Source organism: Nipponia nippon, unplaced genomic scaffold, assembly GCF_047370975.1.
Source record: "Nipponia nippon isolate SJK-2023a ecotype South Korea unplaced genomic scaffold, ASM4737097v1 scaffold_28, whole genome shotgun sequence".
NCBI classification, from domain to species: Eukaryota; Metazoa; Chordata; class Aves; order Pelecaniformes; family Threskiornithidae; genus Nipponia; species Nipponia nippon.
In genome coordinates this window covers 4,614,371-4,631,304 of record NW_028262345.1, presented here as the reverse complement: position 1 = coordinate 4,631,304, position 16,934 = coordinate 4,614,371, and the positions used below count along the sequence as shown (strand labels likewise).

The window sequence follows — 16,934 nt, the reverse complement described above, 5'->3', positions numbered from 1 at the left end:
ACACCACCAGCTGTGCTAGTAATGCAGTGTTGTGGCAGATTCCTGCACAGGGACAGAAGGAATTGCCTTTTCTTTTTGCTTTATGTACCCTGAGGAGACCACAACCTCAGCTGATGTGAATAAATTGCCTTCAGTAGGCATGCTCAGATTTACCAGAGCAAAGGACCTGACCCTAAATTATGCAATTAAAATCATGCAAATGGTCTCCTACATTACTTCTAGTGCTGGAATTTTTCATTGTTTAACCTTAAGCAAAAACGGGTAAGAAAAAAAAAAAAAGGAAGAAAAGATAATTACGTTTTCTCACCTGCAGTGCAGCGTGCTCACAGCTCTGTCCTCACACTGCTGCCAGGCATGGGGCACACATGAACATCTGTACACCACCATACTCCCCTGCCCTTCTCCCCAGTTATGTGCCAAAACATGCAGGTACCTCCCATTGAAATATTAATACCTCCCTGGTATTAATATGATTCTTCATTTAACTGGATCAAAACCTTGGGAACCAAATTACTCACATTAAAATAACACCCTTTTAATTGAATCAGTCTGGTTTATTTTACTCTGGTATTCCTGGATAACTCAATATTTAGAATGTGCTGTGCAACCCGAGTCCTTCCCAGACCCAGGGAAGCAGTGGGGTGGGTGCCTTTCATACATCCTGCTCTTTGTGCTCAGTAAGGACCTTATCTGAGCTAGGCTTGAAGTACAACATGCTCTGACTATAACAGAGTGCAGAAAAGGCATAATCCAGCTTCATATAGGAGCACAAGCCCTCATTTTCCCTCAGGACAAACAGGGCTCCTAAGCACAGTCCTTAAACAACTAACTCGAGGCACTTTGGGCTTTCAGAAGGTTCCCTGGAGGCAAATAAGGGGAGCATGAGCTGTCTGCTCATCAGTGAAGAAACGCTGTTTTGAGGGATGTTATTATTTAGATCCCAGGAGGGAAAGTCGTAGCTCTTTTGGTTCAAGTACAAGGCTGTGTGATGGGACTCCTGGGTCCTATCCCGACATGCTCATACTATCACTGTTAGGAGTCACATCCTTCCTCTGGGGACTGAGTGTAATTTCTTCTGGCGGAAGCAGAAAATGACCCTCAAAGTCAACGGACTTAGGCCAGCCTAAGTGTAATGCAATGGTGAATAGAATAAGATTATGTGACTCAGTTTCTCTGTGGTACGGAAAAAAGTAGCTGGTTTGTGAATTGCTCTGAAGTCCTAATGTGGAAGGCTTTGTGTGATTCCACAGAAACCTTAACTCGAAAAGGCAACCACTGACAAATACAGGGGTGCACAGGCTTCACAGGAGCTACTCTGTATGCTCCGATTGAGTAAATAACACCCAGTGCTCATGAAGGGAGACTGGGGCACTGAGGTCAAAAAGCTCGTGCAAGCCCTAGGGCCACAGGGAGATATCTGAAGCAATGCTGTTGATCTAAGAGCAAAGCTGGATGATAGGAGTCACCATTTCTGTTCCCAGCTGTCAGGGTCAAGAATTGCACCTGCACAGATCTTGTGCAACCACGAACAGAACTGCTGGTCCCCTGGGCTTTGGTCAGGAAACTCGGAGAGAAGGAGTCCATCTCCTTCTCTCCAGTAGCCTCAGGAGCAAGAGCAATAAACTGGGATGTGGGAGTTTGCAAAAGCCTTCAGGTCATGCATTCCCTGGCAGCGGGCTGTAAGGTGTGCCAGGTACTCTGGAGGGGAGGCCGTACCTGCAGAGAGCTTGGGGCTGGGCTACTCCTGCCAGCTCCAAATGTTTTGCATAAGAAAAGGAAAAATAAAATAAGCAAGGTCAGGACTTCCCATTGGCCAGCGCAAACCACTGATCTGCCTCTGTGCGTACCCATGGTCCCCATAGGACTGTTCAAACAGCACGTCCCTGATGCAGCCTCTCCACTCATGGTGGTCCTCACTTTAGTACTTCAAAGTTGCCGGGAGGGGTCTTACAAGCCCTTGCTCATGTTTGGCCTGCAGAGCAGCCTTCTGAAGTGCCAGTCTGTCAGCAGCAGCATCTCGCATCCTGTCATCATCAAACAAAGGGGAATCTCTTCAGATAATAGAGACTTCCCCCACATGACAAGAGGAGCTACGAGCAGGAGGTCTGATGAGGCTACAGGTAGGATCTAACATGCTGGAAATGATCATTTCCTCGAGCCAAAGGAGGAGATCAAACGCTTCCCTTTTTCCCTGGTCCCACTTCCTCCTCTGATGTGCTTTGTGCCTGATGTGCTTTAGAAACTTAGCAGCTGGGCTCTGCCTTCCTCACTGCAGAGGCCAGGGTGGCTGTCTAACCAGGCCTCGTGCCCCAGTGAGCTGTGGGCTGGAGGAGAAGGCAGCAACGGAGGTGCAGATGTAGGCAGCAAAGAGAAGAATGAAGAGGAAGCTGAGGGTCTGATGTGAATCGGTTGACAGAGGGATGTTCTCCAGTTTGCAAGATTAACTTACAGCTGAGATATACAACCTTTGGCATTAAGGAGCAGGATGTAATTTTATTTCTGCAGGAAATTAAATAGAAAAGGTACATTTCCAAAGGGGATGGCCGAAGATTGCCCTCCACACACCCAACCCTTTCTGTGAATTTCTGTCCCCTTGAAAGCCACATCATGGTGTAAATCTGGGCTTCTCCCACCAGCAGGGTAGCATGCAGAGTAGTGCAGCTTTCCCTTTTCCTTCAGGTCTATCCAAAGCCAAGCACCACGTCTCCCTGCTGCCAGCCCATGCTTCACCGTGGTGTTTGCCTGGGGATACTCTCCAAGGGCAGAAGTATTTTATATTGAGTGATAGTTCTGGGGACTTCAGTCTGTGGGCTGTAGTGCCAGCAATGGTGGGTCCTGGCATCAGTGGCCAGGTGTGCTCAGCCCTCATCACTGGCTTAAATTGGGTGCAGGTTTGGTAGGGAGTGCTTGGGGAGCTGCATCTAGTGCTGCCTCCCTTCCTCCTAAACATCCACTTCTTCTTCCAGAGTACAGTCTTAAATGCCATGGAATTTAAATCATTGTGGGGAAAAAAGGGTAAGTTCCATGTCTCTTTTTTTTTTTTTTTTTTTTTTTTTTTTAATGCAAGACTTTTATGAAGTTAGTAAAGTGTTCTTAAAATGGAATAAGATGAAAATAAACCTCACAAGGATCAAATGAAGGGCTTAGGTAAAATTTACTGTTCACTTGAGCTAGTCCATGTGTCCTGTACACAGAGTGAATTCACTGGCTAGTGAGAAAGAAAAAGAAGCCGGTGTGATCCAGAGAAGTCCTGGCCACCGCTGGTTTTGTAGTCCCTTGCTGAGTTCCTGCCTGTACTCAGAGAAAAGGTAAGAGGCGAGGGCATTGTAAAGAGCTCAGTGCAAACTTAGCTTGCTGAAAAACTCTGTGAATGAGAGGCTCCTCATCTTGGATGTACCCCTTTTAATGCACTGCTTTGTTACCTTTGTGAAGTGCTGGGAGTCCTTGAAAGCAGCGTGCTCTAATGCTAATCACATCACATTGTATCGCTTCCCCAGTCCCTGACCTTCTGGTGAATGAGTGGTTCCATGCAGCCAAAAGTATGATTAGGTTAAGAGTAGAGCTCTGACTTGAGGATGGGTTTTGCCCCTGCACCAACTGGGACGTGAGTCTGCTGATAGTTCTGTCCTTTTCAGTTTTCTTCAGTTCAGCTTTCCCCCTTCTTTTGGGAATGTCTTTCTGTGGGGATGGGCTGTGTGACCATGCTAGCTGTCTGTGTCCTGCTAATGATTACATCTGGTGGTCTCTCTGGTTAATCAAACTTGACAGAAGGTTATTTCCTGATGAAACTCAGCAGCTGGATAGAAGAGACAGACTCTATCAAATATGCTTTCTTGACTAAGAAAAGCTGCAGCAGGAGCTTTGACGTCTTATTAGACATCAAGGAAGCCGTGTTAGAAGGAGCCCTTGCAATGACCTAGCTGCAGGAAGAAACTTCAATCAGAAGTGCCGAAGGCAACAGGGCACAAGTCCAGGGAAGCCGGGACTCATCCATGTGGGTGCTCACTAATTATTACTACTTTTCTTCAGCTCCCGTCTGAAGGGAGGGCCCAGTCCTGCAGACTGCATGGGGAGTGCTGAGGCAGCCAGAGTCCTGGCTCCTTCCCATGGCTGATCACATCCAGACACTGCCCGAGGAGGCAGAGGGCTGTACTGTGCTGGGGCGCACGGAGGGCTCAGCGGGGGCACAGGGGAGGCAGAAGTGCAGATGGCAGGGCCGAAAGAGGGAGGAGGGCTTTGACGTGGAAGGTGGGGCTCCAGAGACCTTGCCCAACGATGGAGCCGCTGGACTGCAAACATTGTCCTGCTTTACTCTCTAATTTCTCCATAAAGCACCAAATATGCTGGTTGGTTGATTTGTTTGTTTTGTTATTGGCTTCTGCGTTGCTCTAGGAATCCCCAGTCCACAAGTAATTCTGCACTTTGCTAGGACCATAATCACATTTTTTTTTCACCAGTTTTTAGTGTAAACCTAATGTATTATTGCAGTGATCTCTGCTTTGTCTGACTCTCAGCAGAGCTTTTCATCCCCAGGGACACATGTCCTTGGAAGATAGCAGCTCCCCATTGGAGTGCTCCAAGATCTCCAAAGTCTATCAAGTTGTGCCTTGTGGGGCACTTAATTTGGGAGCTGGTAATGCAAAGGCTTAGGAGGAGGAATCATCCTCCAGCAAGCAGCGATAACCAGAACAACCCTGCATGCAGGAAGATAATGGAGAACTTGTCTGGACTCAGGGGTCCTGAGCAAATTTGTATCAGTGATCTTATCTCTTCCCAAGAGGCCTTTGCGGCCACTTTTTCTCTGGAGAACAGCTGGAGTAGCTCCATCGTTTCCCATTCCCTGCTGGCCCAAGCCCATGCTGCAGCCCCAAATCCTTACCTTTGCAGCGCATAGACACAGAACTGCAGGACTGCTTCCTACCGGGGATGGCTATGGGCCATGGGAGAAGTGCTTTTTGAACCAAGCATAAACTTTAAAAGTATCTGTTTTTTTCTCCCTTTTATTTGAAGGCCTTTTAAACCTAGAGAAGTTGCTTCGACAGTTCCTCATTTCCAAGGACACGCTCTCAGTTCGGATGCTAGATGACAGCCGGGATCCTACCCCTCTCCTAAAAGAGATCCGAGATGACAAAACAGCTACCATCATCGTACATGCCAACGCTTCCATGTCTCATACCATTTTGCAGAAGGTAAGTGTCTGTTAAAGTGTCACAGTTGTACATGTGGCTGCTTTCACTGAACGAGATATTGCGTGCAGTACATGAGCATGCACGTGCAGGTGTTGTACGATAATGGAGTGTAAAAATTCCTGCAGCAACACTGGAAATGGTCTCTGCTGAGAGGGGAATTGCCACTGATGGAGTTTCTGGGGAAAATAATTTGCTCTCTCTTGCCAGGACTGTATCTGTAGAAGCAATGGTTTAATTGCTCTGAGCTGATGTGTTTGCTTTCTAGAAGCGGTGCGTGCTTGTTGCTCCTATTGCCATCAGACAGCTGTGGAGGGCTGCTTAGTGCTCTGAAATTAGTGAATCATTGCAATAGTTTTATTTTTTCTCCAAGTACATTTCTAACTTTTTGCTTCCTTTTTTGTTATCTTATTAACCAAGATTTTATTTTAATCATGTTTATTTTTAAATGGTCTCTTGCTGCAATTTTTAGCATTTGTTTTGATAGCCGACTTCAAAATTGAGCAGTGGCTCCAGATGGAGTCTAAAGTTGTGTATAGTTTCCCACGTCCTGGAAGGAACGAGAAGTACTTTCCTGAATGGAGGCAGGAACCGAGTGATGGGGTCCCCCCTTGGCTCGTGGTGCAGGCATTACACGCAGTGTCCTGGCTGCGGTATCAGGCAGTCATTCAGAGGCCTTGACTGTATCGGATTTAACCCTGATGACAGCCAGCAGAAACCATTAGAGCTGTTTTTATTATTCCCCTTCCCCGCCCAAGATTTTTATTCCGCTGCTTGAAATTTTGCATTTCTAAGTAGGCGGGTTTGGGGGTTTTTTGGGTGCCCTCTATGCAGGGGGAGAGGGGGGTTGGTGTGTGTGGTTTGTTGTGTTTTGTGGTTGTTTTTTTTTTTTTTTTTCCTTTCTCCTGTTCTCCTGGTCCTTGTTGCGTGCTGCCTGGCTGCTGAGGGCTGTCCCCCTCCTCTGTTGCTATAGTGACTTCCCACAGGCACACAGCAGCGCTCTTTGGGCACCCGCAGTCTCCCTTCTGGGCTCCAGCATCCTTCTGCCACGACTGATAAAGATGTCAGAGATTGCTACAATTTTTCAGCAGTTCAGTAAAGCCTAATGTAGTCTTCCTGGCTAGAGGACTGTAGGAATGGAAGGTAATAAATAGTGAGCTTCTAATCTGGCAACTTCTTGCACCTTGGGAGGCTGGAAAGTATTTTCTTTATAGAGGTGCAGCCTGCGTAGGGGGTGAGGTTGTGGTGAGCAAATAGATATATCCTTGGCCTCTGCCTGCAGATCACCAAAAGCATGAAAAATGCACTATTGGTTTGAAAGTGCCTTGCGTCAGACCTGTCTCAGGAGACCAGTCCTGGCCTCGGACAATGAGAGAAATTGCAATTCCTCATCTTTTACCCTCCACATATGGTCTGGAGACACATGGTTGCTTCCTCGATTACCAGCCTGTCCCAGCCGCCCACCTGCCAGCGGGCATGTTAAATGGATGGGAGCGATGCTCAAAGGAAGCGCTTTGTTGCTCACTTTGATTTTCTGCCCTTGAAATCAACAGCACTGACTTCACAGTGGGTCAGAGGGAGAGCTGACATCATCGCTGTCCCCAGGAAGGGAGAAGAGAGGGAAATGGGTGCCAGGTTTTATTGTCTAGGGGCTTAAAAATGAGGCAGGTGTCTGGAAAGCTGGCTGAAAGGCAGGTTGGCAGCCTCCTCTGGACTCGTGGTGCTCTTTTGGTTAAATGACTTTGCTGTGTCCATTTTTGCCACCTGTGCAAGGGACAGGGTGACAATGTGTGACTGAAGGGCTGGCCACAGCCAGACCTAAGCCACCGTCAGTCGTCTGTGGGCATCTAAAGCTTTCCCCTCTGTCCATGTCCGCTCCCACTGCAATGGTGGTGACCTCAGTTTTGCACAGAAATAGGTAAAGAATAGGCGGGAACAGGGAGAGGTGCAATCTAAGCCTCCCCTTCGCTGTATCTTTCCTTCACTCACTTTCTGCTGTTGCCATCCTCTAGCTTCCAGGGAAGATGCAAAGAGACTAAAACCAAGTAAGGAGGTGCTGCCTTGGTCCTTCCCTCCCTGCCTCCAGTTCCTCGGTGTGGTCTGGGGTGATGGGAAAATCTCTTTGCCAAGGTCCAGAAGCATGATTTGAGACCAGCTGTGTTTGGCAGCGAAACATAGGCTTTAAGGAGGATCTGCAGATTAATCCCCCACTTTCCTGAGCATCTGTTCCCACAACCAACTCCTTGTTTACTGAGAATTTTGAATTTTGGAAAAGGACTTCAATGATCTGGTCTCTGATCTCTAGAATGGATCATCCCATGGAAAAATATGTGTTCCTCTCTCTGCATCTCCCTACACTTTTACCCTCTTTTTTTCTATGTCTGTGGCTGTTGCAGTCCTGTCTAAATTCTGGAGAACAGGCTGAGTTACTAGGTTTCATTCATCCTAATTAATTTGCGGGACTGGAGCCCAAATCTGACTGATACATCTGGGAAAACCACCACTGGGATGACTGTCCTTTTTCTGTAACTCCAGAAGAGCTTTTTCTGCCTTGCTTTCTGCATCACATTGTTTGTAGTGAAAGGAGACAAGCCCTGAGCTTTCTCAACTGCTGCTTTCCCTCATTAGGTTCAAAAAGATGTTGATAGTTGAACAGGAGAAAAGCAGCATCCATTAACAAAGCAGCAAACCTCAGCCAACCTCGTTTTCCTCCAAACACGCAGTACACCTAAGGAACTCCTCATCCCAGGCAGCTCTGGAGGCCTCGGGCTGAGGCTGCGGGACCCCACCTTGCCTTTCTGGGTTCTGCACAGGCTGTTGCTGTTGGGGTGCAAAAGCTTTTCCTTCCAGTGGACATCTTCCTTCCAGGTTGTCCTTGGCTGGACACACCCACAGGATGGGGCCATGTGCAGAAATCCTTGAATGTCATCTTGCACCATGCTGCAGAGGGAGTGGGGTTGGTCACAGGGGTCTGGAGCTGCGGCTCGTGCTGTGTTGGGTGGTTTCTCTCTGCCAGGCAGCCCCTGTGCAAGTGCTTTGCCAGTGCTGTCACGGAGAGGAGACCTCAGAGGTAGGCTTAGCCCTGCTGAAAAATTGGTTCCCCAGACTTTAATTTCACAGGTCAAATTGTGTTGCTGTGTCCCACCCTTCCCTGCCTGCAGGAAGACAGCAGCGCTCGCACAGAGCGATAAGGATGAAAAAGCAAATGTGGCCCAGTCTCTGCCTTGCCGGAGTGGAGATTGAAGATTGTCAAGCTCTGGTCTAATCTCCTTTCCTCTCCTTCACAGGCAGCTGAACTGGGAATGGCGTCTGCCTATTACACGTATATCTTCACTAATCTGGTAAGATGTTTTTCTTGGCTTTTCTACCGTGTGTGTGTAGAGTCATGTTAATGGGAGCTGATCTCCCTGGCCTGTGGGAGCGTTGGAAAGAGCCAAGTGCTTGCGGAGCGGGGAATTTGTGGCAGAGGGGGAGGGAGGCAAGGAGGGCTGTCCCCGTGCAAGCCTGAGCATCAGTCAGGGAAAGTCTTGCCCTGGTCTTCAGGAGGTGAAAGCCAACAGGTGCCCAGCAGCACCGATCGATCCCATGCAGCTGCCAAAGGCAGGATTTGTACACGTTGCGGGCGGAGCCAGTGTGATGAGATGTGCGGGTCCTTGGGAAGCACCAACAGATGGGTGGTTCCTGACCGAGGGCTCAGGAGGGTTACGCTGGAGGTGTCAGCCCCCGAGCCCGTTCCCCGCACTGGGAGAAGGGCAAGCTGTGCTGGGGCGTGTGTGCAGAGGGCACTGCGGCCCCATGCTTTTCTGCTGTGCCTCTGAGAGTAGCTGTCTAAGACAAAGGAGAATGATACCATAAATGTTGAGAGGCAGAGCAGGGTATATCTTCAGCATGGCCCCTGGTGATTTGGCTTTATAGCTACTAATAACATTAATGGGGGAATCGTGTGGTTAAATCCCTGAGTACTGTGCTAAACAAGGAGTAATGGGCTTAGGCAGCAGCAGGGGGAAACCCAAAATAAACATCAGAGAAACTTCTCTTGCTGCAGCAGCTACAAGGCTCTTGAACAGGCTGCCAAGTGGTGTGGGGGAAATGCTACCACCGGGGAGACCAGATACCTACCTATTAATGCTGGTGTGGGGATGATGGAAACCTGAGTGCAGCAGGATGGGCTGGATGATTAAGTGAAGGTGCCTTCCAACCCCAAATGATACGCATATTCTCTAATTTCTATTAATATTTATGCCAGAGTGTGCGTGTGCCAGGAAAGCCGAGAGCTGAATCACGCTTTGTGTTTGGGTGGGAGACAGACGGGAACGGATGGAGCCAAAAGTGTAGGCAGGAGAGCTGGAGTGGAGAGGAGGAGGGGGAAAGAGGGAAATGGAGGGGTTGAAAGCCAAGAGAGCAATTGGGACAGAGAATGGAAAAGAGATAGGGAAAGGAGATGTCAGAAAAGAGAAAAATGCAAAAAACTAGAAAAAGCCAGAGGCTTCCTACCTGAACTAATGGCATTCTGATTCCTGCTTAGCGCTCGATCCGTAGGTCCTAACCTTGCTCAATATCAGTCCAGCAAGAGCAAGCTTCACTGCTCCTGTTTATCCCCATGCAAATGATCAGCACTGGGCAGGACAGCAAAGGGAAGGGATGTACGTGGACGGGATCAGCCGGTGATGGATGCTGGGGGAAGAGCTGCACCCTCAGGAGGTGAAGGTCACTTGTTTTAAGGCAGTGGCTGCTGGTTTGTGATTTCTCACCCCCAGTGCCAGCCCCAAGTCAGAGTGCAGCTGTGCTGGTGCTGCTGGTAGAGCTGGTAAGGGATGGTGGCCATCCCCATCAAATCCTGCTCACAACGCTAAACCACTCCAGTCATTTCCCAGACCTAGCAAGTAATTTTCTTGTTGCCCTCTGGTCCCAACAACTGTTTCTTCTTCCACTTGCCCTCCCCAGTCCCAGCAGTCACTGTGCACCGCACGGACCAGGACTATGCACAAAGCAAGGGATTTCTATGTATACATCACCAGCACAGTGAAGTCTGTGTTCCTGGATGGTGCTCAGACAACAGAAATAACTATAAAAATTAAGCTCCCCACCGCCGCCACCACCACCACACTAGTTTTGAGCATGGGTGTGATTAAGCGTTTGCTTGAGGTCAAGAGGTGAAATTTGTCTTTGAAACCCATTCATCTAGTGTAATGCAGTTATGGCAGCTGAGGAAGAAATGAGTTTTGTTGCCATTCACTCTCACAGGATATTAATCGGTTTACCCAGGTTATTTTACCACTTTGTCCAAAAGACCAGCCCTCAGCAGAACTAACTGGATTTTTGGCAGGGACAGTTAAAGAAAGGTGACATCAGGCAAAACCAGGGCAGATGGAAGAGATGTTTAAGGAAATTAGTAATATTTAAATGGGGATGAGAGATGGGAGTGAGCAATTTAGACTAATAAATCTGGAGGGATTATCAAGCTCCTAATGAACCCTCTGAGGTTTTGCTATCACTGCCTAATAGAAAAGATAAAATCATAGTGAACTGCTGTCAAGGGGAGCAAGCAAAAAGATGGCTTTAAACAGAAGGACAACCCATCAGAAGGGGAATAGACAGTCTGTACAGCATTAAGCTACTTGGAGATGGAAAAATATTTCAGGCAAAAAAAGAAGAGAAAAGGATATAAAATGCTGAATTAAACACCTGCCCAGCGGCACTAGAGGGGAATTCTGTTTCTGTCTTCCAGCATTAATTTTATTTAATAAGCACATCCCAGCCGACAGCTAGTTGTGTGTCGCAGCTTTTCTCTCTGTGGAGCATTAGATGGAGGCAAGTTGCTGCAACTCCCCTGGCACCGGTCCATGGGGAGAGCGATTCGGGGGTGACGGCTGCTCCGTAGCCAGCCTGATGACTGCAGATAGCGTCAGTGTTGCTCTCACCGCCATTCAGCGGGGAGGCAGAGCGGCGCGTGAAAGCAGATGCCAGCCTTTGGCAGGAGATTGCGGGAGCAAATGAGGAGGAAGTCCTCGGCCCCCAATGCATTTCCATCGGAGCCGAGGCGAGCAGCCTGATGTAAAAATATCCACAGGCTAATTTACTGCATGTGAATTCATTATCAGCCTCCTTCAGCCAGCTCAAGGGACCCTTTTTGTCAGCAACAGAAGCTCAACAAATTTTCCAGGAGTCCTAATGAAACTCACAGAACAGAGCATGTCTGTTGCATTTTCCTTCCCTACGTCCATCCTCTGTGTACGGGGTACTCGTGGCAACTGAGCACCCTTGTTCTCACTCCCCTTGCAAAAAAAAAAAAAAAAAAAAAAAAATCTCAATTTGACCCAAGTTTCTTCATGGCGTCTCCACACAGTGACGAACTCCTTTGCTCTGGGGCTTACCCTTCTGAGAGGGCTGAAGTTTCCTGATGATTAATGGCAAACTGACCCAGTGGCCAGCTGCTCCCTGCGCCTTGGTTTGTGCGGTGCTGAGATGAGCTCAGAGCTGCTCTTCGTCCCTTCCCAGCTCCCCGGCAGGGCACAGGGTTTCTATGTATCCACACAGCTTATGACCATGTAAGAGGGCGATGGTGTGCTCCATAATAATAATAGTAGTAGTAGTAGTAATACTAATAATGCCAGTGCATAAATAGAGCATTGCAAGCAGACTGTTGTGCATAGAAAAAAATGTTCTTCCTAGCGCTGGAAATCCTTGAAATCAGCAGTGCGGAGCAGGAGGGGTGTTGGATGCCTCCAAAATCCTGTGCTACAGTTAATTCTTTTAGCTTGTTAATTCTGTGTAGCTTGTTGTTGTTTTTGCCTTCCCCGCCCCCCCTTTTTTTTTTTAATATAACGTATGGACCTCAGGCTGGGTTTAAATTTCAAAACATTTATCAAGGAGATTAGATGGAAATAATTGAAACAATTAAAATTATTACTGTAAGAAGGAAGGTGTAAAGGAGTTTTACTAGTGCCTTGAGTCAGACACTCTACTCATTGGATGCAGTTTTGTTCCCCGACAATATTGTGCGGAGGTGTTGTTGCTGATAAAACAGCTGCCGTATTCAATTTCCAGAGACCAGATAAATCAGTTTTGGTTTGTTTTTTTGTTTCCTGGTTTTTCTTCTTCGTTAGTGATTTATAAAGAGGTTGGTCTTCATATAGGATGAGGTTTTCAAAGCTGAATTGTCGCTCTGGATGCCCCGTTAGAACTGGACTAGTGTCCAAATCACCCAGGCAACATCACATGTTTCAGCGGTAGCTTGCCATTACGGTAGCATCCTTTGGAAGGAGGGAATGATGTAAAGTAAAGCAGAGGGAAAGTGGCGTACAGGTTAGTTTTTGGCTGGGACTGTGGAGCTTAGGTTTTTAGTCCTGCTTTGTGAAATTACCTTCTCTCGGTGAAATGACCTTCTCTTTCTGTGTCTGGTTTTGCGGCGTGAGCTCCAGCGTGCACCGTGGCGTTTGGCCTCACTGCACCAGGTCTGCTGGCTGCAAGCACCCTGCTCTCCCTTGCGCAAGTGAAGAAGGCAGACTCTCTTGTTAAGCTTTGACAAATTTTACCTTGCAGTCCAGCCTTCCTGATTCCCAGTAGCTGATGCAAACCTTTTTGTAAAGCCCCGATCATTTCCTGGATTTACGGTTCATATTTTCAGTGGCATGTGGTAGCAGGGCAAACAAATCAGGTTTTTGCAAGGATGCCAAAGCAATTTCTCCTCATTCTAGTTAGCATGACAAAAGGAGGATTTAGACGGAGCAATAACTGCACCTCCCTGCGTTTTGCTGCCTGTGTTACCGTACCTGTCTGGGTCTTCTTTATGCGTTATTCAGAGTTCATCCTGTGCTTGATTTCCAGTTGTTGAGTAAATCATTCTCTCAGATAGAGCCCAGGCCCTCTGATGTGAGACCAGACCTCTTTCTTTTCCTCTGCCCTCATGCTGTCTTGTCCTATTTGTCTTTCAGGCTTTCTACCCCTTGTTTTCCAAGAGCTGTGCTTTTCAGGTCCTAACATTAGCGCTTGACCTCTTTGCTCTCTGGGGATTTGTCACTCTTCAAACCTCAGGCTCCTTGCAGAGAAGTTGAAGTAAATTGCTTTCACTAAGGATGTGGGCAATGTATTTTCCTAAAGTGCTCTCATTTGAAGAACAGCCTCCAAAATTTAATAGCACTCCTTGCATGAGGATGTAAAAGACCCATCCTTACTAGCATATGGCACACTGATGCTTTTGTGATGCATAAACTTTGTAAAAGCAAGCAGATTATGTATGGACAATTCCCCTAAATTGTCCCCAGGTTCACCGAGATCACAGTTCCTCTTTAACTACATGAATGGCCGAATAACAGTGCCTTGGGTAGATCTCCCACATCCACTTACCTACTCAAAAGGCCACAATTTGTTGCTGTGATGACTTTTTTTCTTTCAGAGAAATTGATTTTTACATGTGGCCCATTATAAACTTATTGACTCTTGCAATAGTTTATAAATAATCTGAGCCTTTCAAGAAAACCATAAAGCACTTAACATAATATTGTCCACTTGAGTAAATAAACAAATGTGTTCTTAGAGGAGTTTAGGAATGATTAACAGACTCAGCAGCTCAGCCCTGAGGGCAACAGGATCCAGAGAGGCAAAGGCAGGTATTTTCTCCACTGCTACATCTAACAGAGGAGGTCCGACGGTCTCAGGGGAGAAATTGGTCACTGGTGCCAGATTGTGAAGAATGGACCATCGCAGGGGCCAAATGTTCCAGTCATGTAATGAGCATGCAGCCATGCACAAAACCAGTAGTGATGCTCGGGTGGCTGACCCTGGTGTGCCTGTGTTACGAAGGAGGATGGGAGGTACCACCAGTCCCCTGGGAAAGTCATTCACTTTAATCTATGTTTTGTGTCCTTTGTTGATTTGCACATTTTTCTTCCTTCTTGTACTCTTGCTGCTGTTAATGATCTCCATCACTATGAGAGCACTGTAGGGGACCTCAGTCACACAGGAGTCTAAAGTCTTTTCAAGCTTCTTGTGAGAAATCCATGTTTTAGCCATTTGTTTGGGTGTCCCTGGAGGAAGAGCAGTCCTTCTGCTCCCCTCTCTGTCAGCGAGTCTTGCTCTGGACTCAACGTGTTGTTCGTGCCTGAACTGTGAAAATCTGGAGTAACTGCAGAGCAGTTGCACCAGATATGTTCAGTGTAAATAGGACCAAGATGGTACCTTTGGACTAAGCGTACTAGTCCTGCCACCCATGGCCTGGGGAGAGACTCCCCGGAGAGAGTTTTGTTTGCCCAAAGAACCAAGAGCTGAGATACTTTATCTCCTCTGGTTAACCCTAAAATGGTGAATAATGATGCACATTGGCATCCAGTGATGTCAGCAGTGAAGTCACTAGAGCTGTGCTGACTTTGCACTAGCTGAAGGTTTGGCTCTTGCATAAAAGCTGCCAGGCAACCTCAGTATGGGAACTGAAAGTCTGTGTTTGGAGGGTAACAGCTTTTCTAAGCACCAAATACTTTTGAAATGGAAGTTTTTGCCAGAGTGAGGGCTTAATAGAGAAATGGAAGCCTTGGCCCGGTATTCTCCTTCCCATCCCACGTAAAAATAGCGAAGGAACAGTACAGTGTGTTCTGGACCCACAGCAAGCCTATGCTTGGTGTAAATCAGCCTTCGCTGCTGTCAGAGGGCCGGATCCTTGGCTGGGACCGAGGGGAGTGAGGTCAGTGCAGCCTGCTGAGCTTACAGCACCAGGAGTTTCTCCTGCAGAGCACTGGGCAATGACAGCATCAGAGGGTGTTTTGGAGGCTGCTAATCAGCAGATCCAAAAATCCAATAAAGTCTTTGCAGTAATTAAGAGAGGAAGATAACCACGTATGTGTGTGAGCAGGAGAGAGGAGGGAGGGAGAGGGACATCTTACTGTCAGCGTAGGTTGAATTGAGCAAATCCTGTTTCTTCCAGGAGCTTGGGATGGGGTGAGGTTGAGCAGGGTGTGGGAAGGGCTTGGAGTCACTAAAAATGAAATGAGCCCATCTTTACACTTGTCTCCAGTGTGCAGGTAGTGGTTGCCATCTTCCTGCTTCCCAGGTGATCTAGGTTATTAAAAATGTGATAAGAATCGAGTCAGGGAGCGAGGTTCTGTGCACACAAATGGGATGCAGAACAATATCACCAGCTAAATCGATAAAGCTGGAAGGAGCTCAATAGCTGATGCAGAGCACTGAATAGCAAACTGGCCGTCTCGCCGCTGCGGGGTGAGCAATTACCAGGAGCCACTTGCTGAAGCGAGACCACAGCGTGGCAGTGCAAGGGAGTCTTGAGGGTTCACAGCTCCACACTTAAAAAAAAAAAATTGCTTATCAGGCAGCCTGTTATGACGCTAATAATTCCCTGCTTGACTGGCCCTTTCCACGCAGAAGTCTCCAGCCTCTTCCCAGACTCGGGAGGGAGGCTGTCATTGGTGGCAGTGGGGCCAGGAGCGAGGGAAGACCTGGACATCATTTGTGGGGCCTACTTTAGTCTGGGAGTGGGTCACTTAGGTGCAGATTTGGGAGGATACTTTGTTAGTTACATGCTTAAATACAAATGCTGGCTTTGATGCTTTTTGTCGTAGGGCATGTTGGTAATCCATGTCTCTCTTGGGCTGAATCATGCTGTTGGGTTTTTAATTGCTTGCCTTTTTTTGCTCTGTGCCTCAGTTTCCTCCTCCATGTTGTGGGCACAATAACTTCCTGGCAGGAGTCCCCACGGGGCAAGGCAGCAGTGATTTTGTACATTACCACGCCACTGTGCTGGGACAACGTGAGGAGCAGCGGGTTGCTGCTGTTATGTTATGGAGCCAGAGTGAAGCGGGCAGGGCAGGAGAGGGATGTCTATCACAAACCCACCAGCAGGAGCCCTGTTGCTGGTGCGGGCTGAGGTAGGAAAGGGCTTGTGGGTGCCGAGTCCCAGTCGGGATCCGCTGGCACGTGATCCAAATGTGCAAGTCAAGAGACTTGCGCTGAGTAATACGCTTGTACCTTATGGGTTTATGTTCCTAATGGAATGGAGACTATAGCCTGTAAATCTTCTGATCGTAACTCACAGCTAGAGACGCCAGAAAATCCAAGCTCATGGCTTTAAAATTATGAATTACAGTGCTTGGCTGTGTGGCTTTTATTAGCCAGGTTCTCCCAATGATCTAAATGTTCGGGTCACTCCATAGGTTTTTGTCTGCTGCTGTAAAGTGAGAATGCAGGTCGAGTGCCGCATGAAGCACAGAAACCCAAGAGTGACTTCATCCTCCAATAACTCCTCCAGTGCTGTCTCCCAGGGAACCCCTTTGTATTCAATTAGCTAATGTGTGCCTAGCACTTTGAAAATATAGAGTGCCATAGAATTGCTAAGTGTTGTTATTTAACAGCACATATTTAGTGGTTGCAGCCCTGTAGTAGAAGTCAGAAAATCTACACTATAATTGCCTGGTGCTGCTGCAGAATTTCTTGTGATTTGAGGAAAGCCTGGGGATTTTTCTTCTGTAAAAGTTCATTAATTTTGGCTGCAGACCCTCAGGGCCTACTTTTTCTGACATCTCATGAAACAGAATATTGACTTTTGGTGGGTGATTTAAAAAACAGACCAAAAGAGGGGGAGGAATTCAGGCAGCCAGGATTGGTATACCTGAAATTAGCCTTGGCATGGTTTTTGATAGTCCTCTCTGTGCCTCAGGTTGCACTGGTTGGCATAAAGGAGCTGGACTGAGACAGAGGGCAAGATGCTTGTCAGCTAGTGCAATTGTTCAGTGTAGGGAGGGG

The 16,934-nt window shown here is 47.6% G+C and overlaps 1 protein-coding gene across 7 annotated transcripts in view; it reads left to right on the top strand.

Annotated features, from left to right (window-relative positions):
* Positions 1 to 16,934, top strand: part of GRIK4 (glutamate ionotropic receptor kainate type subunit 4) — a 211,946-nt gene that overhangs the window by 144,604 nt on the left and 50,408 nt on the right. For all 7 annotated transcript variants that reach the window (XM_087763341.1, XM_087763344.1, XM_087763343.1 and 4 more), the window contains 2 exons: positions 5,011 to 5,189; positions 8,474 to 8,527. In XM_087763341.1, the coding sequence (XP_087619467.1) occupies positions 5,011 to 5,189; positions 8,474 to 8,527 (233 nt within the window). The remainder of the gene's footprint in view (positions 1 to 5,010; positions 5,190 to 8,473; positions 8,528 to 16,934) is intronic.